This window comes from Chroicocephalus ridibundus, chromosome 3 (genome assembly GCF_963924245.1).
Source record: "Chroicocephalus ridibundus chromosome 3, bChrRid1.1, whole genome shotgun sequence".
Taxonomy (NCBI): domain Eukaryota; kingdom Metazoa; phylum Chordata; class Aves; order Charadriiformes; family Laridae; genus Chroicocephalus; species Chroicocephalus ridibundus.
Window position 1 is genome coordinate 66,438,533 of NC_086286.1, and position 14,272 is coordinate 66,452,804.

The window sequence follows — 14,272 nt, forward strand, 5'->3', positions numbered from 1 at the left end:
TTGGAAGTGCACGCCAGGCCATTTTAACAGGCCATTTTCCTCCTCATTCCTATTCCGCTCCACCCCACATGGCCCAGGCTGAGGATGGCGAGCTGTGATTTGAATTTTCTGGTTGTTATCAGTTTGTCTCACAACCTGGATGCTATTTAAATGCAGTTTGGGGTTTTCTAGGTCAATGAATCATACTGTAAGTGGACAGAGATGGAAAGTATTACAAATGATCAGAAATGTTAAACTCTAGCAGTTGAAGGAGTTAACAGCAAGAGCAAAGCAAGCATTCGTATTCCCCTGCAAAAATGATACAAATGAAAAAAAAACACCCAAGCCCCACAGATGAATTTAAAAGAAGAGAATCAACAGTTAGCTCGCTGATGATCTAAACTCAGCAGTGAAGACTAAGAGCAGTGAGAAGATTCAAACACGGAGTGAAATCAACAAGCGCAACGGTAATTAGTCATTTGTTCCAAAGGATTAGTTTCTAAATTGTTAAGGCTGGGGTGACTTTTGAGAATTAGTAACATCTGTGCAGAAGTCTTGATCTACCTGCGAGGGAGAGAAGGGCAGGCTTTTGACAGGGGAGCGCTTAGGAGGAGTTGAGCTGCTGACGTCAGCTAGGACCAAGGTGCTACCGTGGCCACTGGCTAAGGGGCTGGAGTGCCCTCTCCTTTTGCGAAGAAGGACGCATGGAGCCGCTCTGCCCTGTGAGGCAGATAAGGACTTTGGTGAGCCAGGAGGGCCCTGACTCGACATGGTTTTGCTCAAGTTTGTGATGGGGTGTCCTTGAGGTCTACAAGCACTGTCCCCTCTTTGCTGAAGCTGCATGACTTTGCCTGAGGGCACTTTGCTAGCCGAAGTGTCTGTGTCTTCAAAGAATTCAAAACTGATGAGATCACCCCATGATGAAGGATCCTGAAACAACGTGGGAGGCACGGAGCTATAAGACAGTGTATAGTGCCACCTCATGAAAATACAGTGCTAGGATATGCCCCTAACCAACAACAACAACAAAGTCTTTCCCAGTTCAATTTAGCTTGACCCTGTTTATTTGGGTAATGACATTGTGAATGCTTATCCGCGTTTTCAATATATACCTCGACCACCTCAACCTGTTTAACATACTAGTAGTGTTGCTGGCAACTGTGTCCCTAAAGGAACAATGAGTCAAGTGATGTCCTTACTATCTACTTGCCCAGAGTTTTCTGCTTAGTATGAAGACAGTGCCTTTCGCTACCAAAAAATGTGTGCTTTGGGCTCTCAACCAAGACTGGTCTCCTTCTAACCTGCATGCCTGCTCTGGACGTGCTGAATGGGATGTGATGCTGCATGAAGCAGACGCCTCTGCTGCTGGAGGAGGGGGCCACCAACAAACATAGTTCAGCGTGCCACTGCTGTTACACACAGTATCCCAGAGACCACAATGAGAAAAGGCCCACGTCAATGCCAGTCAGCTCCTTGGCATTTAAAATGTGTCTTTGCAGTTCTTCACGTATGCCAGGGCAATCTCCTTAAACTTTGAGAAGCAGCTATTGAAGCTACAAGAAATACTTTCAGAAAATGATGCAGATACATGAGCAGCCACACATAAACCTACGGCATGCGTCACTTCAAATATAAATAATTATAATTTCATTGTTTAAGATCTTTCACGGTGTCTCTGATTTTATTTTAAGGAGACATAATACCAAAGAGATCATTTCAAGCTCCCATTGTGCAGTTTGCTAAAAATCACACACCCATACCAAGATGTAGCAGGAAAGGGAGACACCCACAAAAAGCATATGCATCCACACTCGAGGGCTTCATTTATGAGCAGCCGCCTTTTGTTATGTCAGAAGCTAAGCTTCGGATCTTGCAGCAATTAGAAGTTACTCGGAAAAAAAAAAGAAACACATTTAGGACTGTCCCAGTTCCTCTCCCCTTAATCCTTGACCACGCACGAATCCACCTGAGGTGGCAAGTCTACTTACGGAGTCTATTAACTGGAGTGTTTCTGCAAATTCTAAGAGATTCTTAACATTATCCAGGATGTTGCTCTGGTGAACAATCATGCACCGTGCAGGGGATGCACTTTCCTCAGGTAAGCAACTGTGGTCCACCGGTGGAGATGGAGTACAGTGGTGATGTTCCCCCAAACAGGAAACAGGTGCATTGTCACCACTGGTCCTGGTACTGTCAGCAATCGTGGTGCTGTGCCAGCCGGGGTAGTTTGATGTGTGGTTCTGTGTCTAAAGGAAGGAGAAAAAAAAAAAAAAGAAAAGGAGGGGGGAGAAGGCAGAAGGAACTTAGCAATGAAATTGCACAAGGTGTCAGATGCCACTGGAGGAAAGATAAAAGTAGTTGCATCATCATCTAAGAGCTTATGCCTATGAAACAATTGTCAAGATGTTTCCTTTCATCAGTGCAAGATCTCGTTTTAAGTAATATCGGCATTGTATTTGTTATCCCAAAGTTACCTCACAATTTACTTCCAGGATTATGAGCATATATCATTACTAACAACGCATAATCAATTCATACTGGGTTACTCCAAAAGCTCAAAAAGTGTCTGCAGGTCATTTTTTGCGAGGAGCAAGAAACGGCAGGATTTCCCTACTGAGCGCTCAGCACTGTAGAAGGCTGAAGGGTTTAAGAGTTAGAGTTGCTTTTGTTTGCTTATCTCCTTTTCTTCTTCTATCCCTGTCTAATGCTACAGCTTACACCAATGCAATGAAGAGGCTGTCAAATCAACGTGGTTAGGAAAGCAGAAGAACAAATTAACAGAAGTTTCTTTCCAGTGTGATCATGCAACAGAAGAAATTGCAAAACATTAACTAAAGTTAAAAAGTGGCCAAACTAACGTATCACGCATGCAGTTGTTTTACTATTAATTTATATATTACCCAAAAAAAGAATCTGCTGGCTATCACCTATCTTCTAAAAAGATTTGGGGATTCTTGGCTTTGGTGATGGTGTTAAGCAATTACGGAAGGTTTTTCACACATTAACATCCAATGGCACATACAACCAAGGGTGAGAATTCAGTAATAGCCAGCATTTGTTCCACACATGCAGTTATGAAGAATCTAACATTATTCGGAGAAGTAAAACAAACTGTCAAACATGCACCAAGTCTGAAGCTTACAAAGTGTATAAAACACAGCTGAAAGAAAGAATACAACAGAGAGGAAAAATCTAATACACAGGCACTACATTTTCATCACATGAACCATTGCACACTTTCAGAAATGCAGATCCCGTTGATTTAAGATCTGTGGGATTTTTCATCTTTGTACAATCACCGTGTCTCCAATATTACATCACGTTACGGAGCCCAGCCCTGCTCCCACTTTGCGAAGTTAAAACACCTGCAAATTGTTTGCCTTTTTTTTCCTCAATAAAAGAATTTACAAAGCAAATACAGATTATACATGTGCTATGTTTCATCCTTTTAAAACGGAAATATAGAGCCTTGATTAGTATTGAAGGCAGAGGGGGAGTAAAAAGTTAAAAAGACAGGCACTGGGGTAACGCTGCTATCCCTCCATCCAAGCACACAGTGACAATCTTACTGGTAATGCCTGCTGCCCTTTCAGTTCATTCTCAGTCGACATTAGTAGCAACTCTAATTCCTTTATTCGTTTTTCTTTCTCAGGGTCTTCATCATTATAGTGTCTCTGAAATTAAGAGTTAAGGGAAAAGAAAAGATAAAGGTCTGATAGGATGTAGCAACTCAAATGCTTATGGCTTGCCGTCCTGTGGTTATAATAGCCAAATTAGACTCAAAGATGAAACAAACGTCAATTGTGTTTTCCACTACTAAAGTCCCTGCTGAATTTCAGTACAGACATTTGAAACGGAGAAAGTGGAAGCTATCACACCAGATGGCAACTACTGTGTTTTAAAGCCACTTCAAAAGAAGCAATTATTAGCCATGTTAGAACACCCCCACCTTCCCCATTTTCTCTCTTTCACACTTATTACATTAAAACGTTGCCTTAATGTACAATATCTGCATTTTGACTTATCAAACGTTTAACAAATTGACTCTTGAAATTATGTTCAAGTTATCTACCTGAATAGCTGCAGCAGCTGGCTGAGGAACATTGACAATATTTACATGCAGTGCTACTGGATATGGGATCTGACCAGGGACCTAGGCCAAAAAGCAAAGAAACTAGAAGTTATTATTTCTATCATGATGTCTGCCTGCACTGTAAATTTGTGTTAAACGTACTGTGGCTTTAGCTACTTAATATTTATAAGCTATGGACATGAAATAGCAAAAAAAAAACCCAATAATTTTTACAAGAAAAGTAAACAGTTTTTTAGGAATATGACAGTGAGCGTTACAGCGGAAGAAAGAAAATTCATATATGAAATATCTACCCTTCCTGAATGACAAAAGATAAATAATTTATGGATGCATTTGTAAGTTTTTTCTAAATTGAAGTGAAAGTGCAAAAGATGCAATTTATTATCATCTAAAACTCTACAATGTAACTGTCTGAAGCAGCAGCCTGTTTCATTATTAATCATTAATAGAAAAGGAATCAGATTAAAAACAATACTTGTTTACTTGGTTCTGACATGCAACCCACAAACAGAATATTACTGAAGGGAACGTGGGAGATTTTGACATAGAACACAGAATTAACCCCATTCGACTGATTTTCATCAAGTGTAATGTTCACCCCTAGAAGAAACAGTGCTGGAAACATGTTCACTGCTTACAAGATGTTAAAAACGCTGAACCCGATTCCACCACCTGAATGCCGGCAATCAATTTGAAATGTACGTATTTTCATCACTGAAACAAGTCAAAGTCAAGGTCAAGGTGGTCCTCACCTGACATCAAACGCACACAAGTCCACCAAGACTGGGAGAAAACCCTTCACGCTTCCTGAAATCAGGCATGGCAAAGGCAAAAAAAAAAGAAAAAAAACAAACCAAAAAAAACCCCAAAACCCCCAAACCCGCATTTTCAGGCGCTTACGTTTTGTGGCTCAGAGATGTGGTAGTAGGGGTAGTCACTGCTCAGCGGGGGCTGGCCGGCCACGGGCAGCTGTGCAGAAGGTGGGTTGTGAGAAAAGGCCATCAAGTGGTTGCTCTTCTGAAAGCCGGCGGCGGCTGAGGAGTGACAGGCTTTGGAGGACTCCTGCAGGTAGCCCTCCTGCTCAACCTTTCGGCGCATGGTGGAATTCCAGTGGTTCTTGATAGCATTATCAGTTCTGTAACACAAATACATACGCTTGAGGAGTTTTAAAAAAGAGCGTTTCCAATTCTAACTGAGATTAATGGGCAGGAAACTGCTGTTGGCATTTCTGTTAAAACCTCGAGCTGTTCTCTGACCTTCCTCCTGCCCCCACCTTTACAAATACTGCTCTCAACCTCTCAGGAAAGATGCTCAGTATAAAAGGCAGGGGAGAAAAAACAAGGGCTACAGCTGTTTGTGTACTTTTTGAAGCAATCTCTAAGCCTTAGGTCCTCAAACTGTAAGAAAAGAATAACTTCAGCTTCACCTCATTCCCATGAAGTGAGGTGACTGCAAAGGCTAACACCCCTTTGAGGTTTCCCTAAAGGGCTGCCAACATCGTCTTCCTACGTTTTAATATTGCACTGGAGTTTTATTGTATCTCATTGCTGGAAAGAAAGACTGCGGAGAACAGCTGTGAGAAGACTGACTTCCAAGCAGCTTTCCAACTGGCCACCTAGCCAATGACAACATCACGCTATACACACAAATTCAGTAAACAAAGCTGTTGGGATTTTTCTTAGCTGCAGAAAAACTGAGATGCAAATTCTCACATTCATGAGTCAGAAAAAAGCAAACTTATCAAGCCTGTGAGATTTTAAGAGTACGCTTAGTAACCGCTCCTCTATTGGAAAAACATCCCCGCCACCACACGGTATTGCTGAAAGTGGTATCCGTGATGTGTGGAAGCTATAAAAAAAAACTTTCTAAGGAGTAATGCCTTTCTTGTTTCCTTCTAGAAGGTGAAAGCAGCCTATGGAATGCCGCTTAAAAGGCTGTCATGATCTTAGCCGTTATATTTAGATCTTGAAGATGTTTCTCCAAATAGCAGGAATAAAAATGGGAAAGGAAACCTCTCCCTTGCTTACGTTATTTGCTTGACTACACTTCATGTTGAGTCACTTTTACTCCAGAGTGAATATATAAGATACTGAATCTCTGAAATTATATGCAAGGTCTGCATAAGCTTTCAATGAGACAAGCACTTCCAGGACCAGAGTTTGAGGAATTCAGTTTCTCCTCGTTTACACATGGATTTTTAACAGGTCAAAATCATCTGGGTGACTCAGGAGCAATTACAAAGGTTGAAGAAATCACTTTGAATAAACAGAACAGGTTTCATATTAAAGACATACCCTTAGCTGAATGTAAATTAAGTTCCACTTGCAGAGCCTGATCCTTCACTGTTAAATCAGTTTGAATTTTGACAGTTATTGCAAGCACAAATAAGATTGCACAGACATTTAGGAAACTGTTATGGTCTTGCTCTACTTACTGGGTTTTTTTACCTATGGCAAACATCAAAAGCATGTAAAAATAGCGTACTGTTCCATGTACTGACCAAACAGAACAGTTCCTCACTGAGAAAAACGTACATCTAATGTCACTGGCTCTCCAGGGTTTGATTCCAAAATTTTTTGATTTATAATGTGCAGCCCGAGGCAACTGAAACAAACTGCTCAGACCTGCAGCTTTTTTCTTTTATTCCCTATTTAAGAGCTAAAGGTATATGTCATTACCGTCCAGGCAGCAACTTTGCAATTTCTGCCCATCTGTTTCCCAGCCTCTTGTGTGCCTGGTAAATAATTCTATCTTCCTCTTCTGTCCAGGAGGTTTTCTTCACTTCTGGATTCAAATGGTTGTGCCACCTCTCCCTGCACTGTTTTCCAATCCTTCCCTTCAAATGCTTAGCAATGACAGACCAGCGCTTTGGACCGTATTTCTGCACGAGTTCTATTACCTTCAAAGAAGGACATAAAAACTGCCTGTATTTAACGATGCATAATGAATCAATGAAATTTTTCTGTGGTGGAACAACATTTTCAATGACATTTCTCAAAATTGCCACGGTAAAACTAACACACAGTTAAGGTTCCCCACTTCCCACTTATACTTTTACCCCAAAGGAAAAATCCGGTAATAGTTAAGACATTTCTGGACTGCATTTCTACATTACAGTGCTGTAAAGGAACATTAATTAATTTGCGTAGAAAAATACACAAATACTAAGCATTGAAACCACAGGATCAGTCTGCTTCTGGCCGTATTAGTGTTGAGACCACCGAAGTCTCGAGGAGTTTTGCCCCAACACAGGAAATCCGCTACTAAGGCACTAATCAGAATGAAAGGAAAACTGATTACCCTTTGATCCTCCTCTTTAGTCCATGGACCTTTGATAAGTTCTGGGTTTAGTACCTTCTGCCATCGGTGCTGGCACTGAACATCTGTCCGATTCTAGTGAAATGTAAAATACGCAAAGTAGATCATTCATTAGACAAGAAGAACATAAAGTGATAACGCTTGTTCCCAATGTATTTCAGCTACAACTAGTAAGCAATATGGAGTGACATATATTATAATAATACATGGAGTGTCTGAGAAGAAGGTGCTGAACTATCACTTTGCTCCCTGAACTAGATAATATTTTCATCGCTCCTGCAGTGATGAGTGTATCACCAAAACGGCACAAACTGAATCTTCACCGTCTGGCACAATCGCTGTCATGCTTTCACATGCGGTATTTCTACAACAGCCAAAGTGTTCACAAAACAATTATCCTCTAAACCACACTTACAATTCATCAAAGCTATTTTTCCTCTGTGCCGAGACACTTTGTTTCAGTGTCCCATTGACCACCACATGTTGCATTGAGGCGCAACACCCCTCCAACCCCCATTTTGGCTTGTTTGATTTTTTCCAACCCTTTCTGAGAAATGAAAGGAAAATGAAGGTAAGGGTTTCCACAGTATTCTAACTAAATTTCTGAGGTGTCCATCTGGGGATGTTTTATATCTCCTGCAAAAACGTAACTATAAAGCAACCACTCCCCTTTCCCTTACTTGGAAACCTCTGATAAAGAGATGTCACTAGAACTGGAAACAGAAACCAATATCCACCTACAGGAAGGAAATTGGCAATGACTTTCCAGTCTTCTGTGCCATTCTGCTCCACAAGCTTCTTCAGTTTCTCATCCTGAATCATCAAAAAAAACCAGACATAATTAATATTGTAATCACTTATAATGCAAATTAAATACATTGTAAAAATTACCTTCTTCTAGCTTTTTATGCATCTATTTCTGCATCCTGAGTGTAAGGGGAGATGGTCCGTAGTCTTCTCATGTTTTTAGTTGCCTAAACCAGGAGGTTTTTCTACTCCTGTGGATTTTGGTAGGTTCTTTACTGTGTTGCAGTAGAGAGACTGACTTTTTCTGTGCTGTTTTTTGACTCCCATTATACATTCCCATTTTACAGCTCAAAGCAATGTAACTGCTATTCTTGTACTGGATTTACAGGAGGGCACGGATGTTTAGATGCCAGGCATCAGAATAACAACGAAATTCAGTAACACTCAGGCACCCAGCTGTCTGGGGACCTCTGAAAATCACAGCCGTAAGCTTTATATGTCTTGCAAGTAATGGGAGTTCCAGTAATTTGCCCATTGCCTATCCATGTACAATGAATGCCCAATAAAGCTAATGGCTCCTTTTTGCTCCTGATCGCTGTGAGGGAGTCTCGCGTACTCACAATAGCAAGAAATTTGGCCCGGTATTTTTAAGGACAAGGCCAGAAATGTAGACTCTAAAGACAAAAGAAACCAATCGCATGTACTGGGAAAAATTGAGATAGTGTAAGACAAGAAAGAACTGCCCCAAGAGATAAGAGGAGGGGAGCAACCTCTCAAGCGCCTCCCAGTATGCTCCCAGTTCATGTGACAGGAAAGTGGCCATTGGGTTGCATGGCCATCCCTTCCTCCCAGGCCACGTCACAAACACATCCACATCCGTAAGAGCAGACGATGATTTAAAAAAAATTTAAAAATGCTTGCAAGAAGTGACCTGCCACTGTTTATATATCAATATACATTGTTAGAGAGGAGAAAGTCAAAACATAGCTTAAGAACTGTATTAATGTATTTCACAATAAACTCAAACCAGTTAAATGGCCACAGGATATCCACCTGGCAAAGGAGGCTAATACCACAATTTACCCGGAAAGTCAGCACAAGGGTACCGTGACTAAAACGCGTTTTGACCTTCAAAAACAAAACACGTCTTGAATGCTCAATTTTGGTACTGCTGGATTTCTTTCTTCCAGCTTTTAATTTATTTCCACTCAGAATCATAATGCTGCAATTAAAGGGCAAATTTCAAATGGCACAAAAGGACTGCAGCAGTTTCTGCCACAGTTGTTTGCTGCTGTGGGACACTGAACACACGTCAGTTCTCGCATAGCAACCATTTTCAAACAAAAAGAGGCAGCAGTAACAATCAAGCACTGCTGCAGGTGACTCTTGATCTGTTTCTCCAACAGGGATTACACGGGGACTCGCATACCTGTAACGTAGACCTTGCTTTGGTGGACATAAAAAAAAATGGTGCTTATACATTTTATTTAAAAGACAAGAATGATCCTCAAAGTTAAATAAAACACTGAGTGTAGCTAAAGGGTCGAAAACTTTGTCCTCATTCATATACTTGGGACTGTCACTGAAGTTAGTTTGCAGATAAGCAACTCGGAGAAGAACGTGGACCTTGCTCTCTCCGTCTTTTTGCATGCAGGAGATGGATGAACTTGGATTTACCTCTTCACGGGTCCACCTGGTTTTTCCTAAGTGCCGTTTTCCAGTCTTAGGAAGCAGACCATCATAATCATGATCATACATCTCAACATCTTCTTCGTCATCATCACTACTATATATACTGCAGAAGGAAACACAGCGAGACACAGAGTGGAACATGAGGACTTGAGCTGAATTACAAAGCACAAAAAAACCACTACAACCCTTACAAAGGTTACACAGATAAAAGTTTTAAAACTTGCACAACAAGATTTTGTTCTGCATTCTGTTGTTCTAGTATTCTGAACTGGTTCTGCTGTTTTTGGTATCCACAGATACAAGCAAAGGGCTGGCAACCTTCGTATTACTGTGCATGTTTAGACCTGCTCTTACTGTTAGATCAGTGGTGAATTACACATTTGGCAAACTTTCAACCAATGAAGGTTTCAAATTAAAATACAATGTTTGGGACAATAAAGAGAACTAGAGGCTGTGTCCATTACACAAGTGCAGGTTCAAAAGCTTTAACTCCTGCCATACATTCTGACAAATGTTGACATTTTTGTATGTTTAATAGAGCTATTGGTAACAATATAACTATCTGTTATAACAGATAGTTACTGTTATAAATAAAACAGACTGTGCATAAACACCAAAAGTTATCCAATAATAATCTTGTTTGGGAATATGGTTATGGACCCTATATGTGAAGACAAAAGTTTCTATAATTAAGTAAAGCCAGTAAGCAGCAACATTAACATGCAATAAGCTCTAATATAAAATGCTATATTACAGCCCATATACTTATGGGTCCGGAGAGACAAGAGCTGAGGACAAGTATACTTAATATCCTGCAACTGACAAATGAATGATTGAGCCCTTTTATACTCTCCATTTCTCTAACTTAAGACTTTATTACCTCTACTCTATTTCTAAATACCTCATGCTGTTTTTGAAATACTCTGCTACTCACCTTATTCATGACTAAGGGATTTCCCCAGAGGCTATCTATGGGTAAAAAGGACTCTATTACTCTTTTCAAACAGCAAGCAGCACTTGCTCTACCCAGTTAACTAAAACTAAAAGAGAGTGTTTTGCAACAAGAGCTGTCTTTCTGGTGGGCAGCATTTTATTTTTCATATTTAAGATACAGGCAGCAGTTCTGACACTTCAGCTAAGAGACGATAACCGCAAGTGCTAGAAAGGAGACAATGTCATGCTATGAGACTTAAAAACTGTGATATATCTGATGGTATGGTATGCTGTGGTATGTTAAGGTATGACTAAGACATTAAAATAAAGGTATTTTGTAGTAAAATGATTGGGCATTGTTTATCCCGTTAACCTGTTTTCAGGAGCTCGCTTTTTAAATTAAGCTGCAATGAAGCACAGAGACTGTTAGTCAAGCTGCAAACACCTCCAAAACGCAAGCTGTTAAACAGATATTCTTTTAATCACACCTTACATCTTCAACCCTGCTTTCTGGCCTGTGGCATGTGCCATAAAAACTACGCTACCCGTAGGAAGTTTTCCACAGCCTGCCGTGATGTGTGTGGCCTTCCCCCAGCCTCTGCCGGGTGGCCCCTGACTCACCCACCCGGCCCCTCGCTTGCCACCCTCCTCTCGCCCCCACGGTGCCGCAGCCCTCCAGCCTGCCCGGCCCCACCGTTCACTCCCTATTCCCCGGCCCACGCAACCGTGTGGGGGAAGCCCTGACTGGTGGTCCCCACTCTGCACCCCAAGGTGAGCACGCACCCCTGCTTCGCAGCTGGAGCCTCAGCAAAGCTCGCACCCTCCAGCTGCCACCAACGGGGCTCCTTCCCCTGCCGCCGCTCAAAGTAGATTCACTTTTCTAAGTGACAGAGAGAGACAGCTGTGCGACTGCCATATGCCAAAGGAAGTTTTGTGGCTCAATTTCCCAGTATCATTTTGAAAATGAGTTTCGCAGAGAGTAAAAGCACCAGGTACGTATCCATCAGTGACACTTCCTGCGGCGGCGACGTGTTTCGGGCGCAGCAGAGAGACGCCGCGCCGCCAACGGCAGCAGAACATCAGCGGCGAACAGGTTAAAAGTGATTTAAGTGCGGTGCCAGTAATGTAACCGGTGTATTTAAATAACCGGGGCCTCGCTGGCAGCGCAGAACTGAGCAAACCCCGCTGTTATTACTTGCCTTCTCCAGCAGGAGAAAAGGGCCCTGGGATTTCGGGACGCTCGGTAACTGCTTGAGCCAACCGGGCCCTCAGCGCTGCTCTAAAACTTTTAATGCTTTTGCACCTCCGGCCGCAGCCCCGCAGCTTCCCCCCGCCCCGAGCGGCGGCAGGGGCCGAGGGTCGGAGCCCCCCCGCCGGCCCCCGCCGCTCCAGCGCTCCCCCGGCAGCAGCGCTGCTGCGCCTTTCGCCCGGGCAACCGCCTTGTGCCACGATACACGGGGAAAGGCGGGGGGGGAAAAGAAGAGAGAAAGAAGAAGAAAAAAAAAAAAAGAAAAAGAGGGGGTGGAGAGGAAATAACTCGCTGCTGCTGCTACAGAGACTGAAGGAATTCGGGCACCAGAGCCCGTTCCCGCGGCAGAGCCCGCGCCCGCGCCCGCTCCCGCCAGGGCGTCCCCGCTCCCCGCCGCTCCGCTCCCCGCCGCGCCCCGCGGGGCAGGCGGGCACCGCGCCGCCGTGGCGGGGCTGCCGGCCGAGCCCGGGGCGGCTCCGGGGCTCCGCCGTGTCCCTGCGGGAGGCGCCCGCGAGGCAGGCGGCGGCTGTCCCTCTCCTTCGGGGAAGACGGGCCGGGTGATTCATCGCCGGCCCCAGCGACAGCCCCGCTCTGACGCTGAAAGTACAGCCCGGCGCTGGCCCCGCGGCCCGCTGCCTCCCGCCGCACCGCAAAGCCCCTCTGCCTTAAAAAGAGCCCCCCCGCCCCGTCCTCTTTCCTAACCCCGCCGGACGGCGCCGGCAGTCGGGCAGGGAAAGGCAGGGCTGCGACTTTCTCCTCTTGTCACAGCCCAGCCAAAGGGGAGGGGAAGAGGGGAGGATGCCGGGCTGCAAAGAGAAAGAGGAAAAAAAGCCTCCACGTGTCCGACCCGCCGTTCCCGGCTAATTAGACAACAACCCCGCTCTCTGCGCCCGCCCGGCGGCGGCGGCACGGAGCGGCCACGCGGCGCTGCCACCCCGTCCCGTCCCGTCCCGTCCCGTCCCGTCCCGTCCCGTCCAGCGCAGCCCGCTGCCCCCGGGGCGCCGCCGCCCCCGGCCCCCGGGGCGGCACAGCAGGGCACGGCACGGCGCGGCGGGGATCGCCCTCTCTCGGGAGCGCGGCGGGCGGGCTGGCGGGGACGGGTGACAGCTCTGTCCGAGGGCCCCGTCGGAGCCGCAGCCCCCGCAGCTGGCCGCCCGCGCTGCCGCGCTCCGGCATGTGGCGAGCGAGCGGCGTGTGCGTGGAAAAGCCAAGCCCCGCAGGGCGTCACTACCCCCGCGGGGGAGAGCCGCCCTGCCGGGGGCAAACGGGTCGCCACTGCCAAGAATAAATAAAATTAAAAAAAAAAAAAAGACGAGGAAGGAGCGAGCCCGGCCCCCGCCGCCCACCTGCCGTCCCACCCCGCCGGGAATGAATGAATGAATGAGACGGGACGCGCTACCTGCCGCCGCCGAGCCAGACCGACATTGTCCTGCCGTCCAGCTGCGGGGAGGTCGGCCCCGCCGGGCTCCGCGCTGGCCCCTGCGGGCAGCGAGCCCCGGCCCCTCGCCGCCCCCGCTGCGGGGCGTCCGGCAGGCGTGCGGCGCCCGGCCCGGGACCCCCGTCAAGCGGCAGCTCTGCGGCGCGTCCCGCTGGGCTGCCGCTCCCCCGGAGCTTCCGAGAGGAGGGGGCCGCTTCGCCCTGCGCTTGGGGGCCGGGGACGGAGTAGCCCAGGTGCGCGGAGGACGGGGGGCTGGCCGCCCCGTCCATCTGGGCAAACCCGCCGCCGCCTTCCTTCTCCTGTGCCCCGTCTGACAGGCGCGGAGAGGGAGCGGGGCCGGCCGCCCCCCGCCCGTAGACAAGCGGGTTACCTGTGCCGGGGTCTCCGGGCCATCCTCGCACCGGCCGCTGGGGGAGGTGGACGGGGGAGCCCGCGCCCGCCGCCGCCGCCGCTCCCTGCTGCCGGGCTGCGCCCAGGCGCTCCGCCGCCGCGCACGGGAGTGCCGAGGAGCCGCGGGAGGAGGAGGAGGAAACAGGTTGAGATTAAAGAGTAAACTCTGTAAACAGAGATGCCATCAAACAAAGGGCCCTTGGACACTCCCCCTCCCGCCAAATCTGGCGCCCCTGCAGTGCGCAGGCGCCTGGCGCCGGGCGGCGGGACCGTGCGGCGGCGGCAGCGGCGGCGGGGCGCGGGGAAGGCGGACCGGCACTGTGCGCCCGACGGGGCCCTCCCGCCCCGCCCCGCCCCGGCGGGGACACCCCCCCCACCACCACATACCCCCTCTCCGTGCCAGAGTCGCAGCCCCTCGACGGCGCGGCCGCAG

General features: G+C 46.8%; 1 protein-coding gene across 3 annotated transcripts in view; it reads right to left on the reverse strand.

Annotated features, from left to right (window-relative positions):
- The window catches only part of MYB (MYB proto-oncogene, transcription factor), a 28,663-nt gene extending 14,704 nt beyond the window's left edge, over positions 1 to 13,959 (reverse strand). The window contains exons 1-10 of one of the 3 annotated variants that reach the window (XM_063331060.1): positions 13,820 to 13,943; positions 9,815 to 9,932; positions 8,132 to 8,203; positions 7,373 to 7,465; positions 6,751 to 6,971; positions 4,973 to 5,207; positions 4,052 to 4,132; positions 3,549 to 3,653; positions 1,968 to 2,225; positions 544 to 909 (exon numbers count right to left, since the gene is read on the reverse strand). In XM_063331060.1, the coding sequence (XP_063187130.1) occupies positions 544 to 909; positions 1,968 to 2,225; positions 3,549 to 3,653; positions 4,052 to 4,132; positions 4,973 to 5,207; positions 6,751 to 6,971; positions 7,373 to 7,465; positions 8,132 to 8,203; positions 9,815 to 9,932; positions 13,820 to 13,842 (1,572 nt within the window). In that variant the 5' untranslated portion in view covers positions 13,843 to 13,943. Of the gene's footprint in view, positions 1 to 543; positions 910 to 1,967; positions 2,226 to 3,548; positions 3,654 to 4,051; positions 4,133 to 4,972; positions 5,208 to 6,750; positions 6,972 to 7,372; positions 7,466 to 8,131; positions 8,204 to 9,814; positions 9,933 to 13,819 lie in introns of all 3 variants that reach the window. The other 2 variants (XM_063331059.1, XM_063331058.1) reach the window with 2 other exon arrangements.
- Between the last annotated feature and the right edge of the window lie 313 nt (positions 13,960 to 14,272).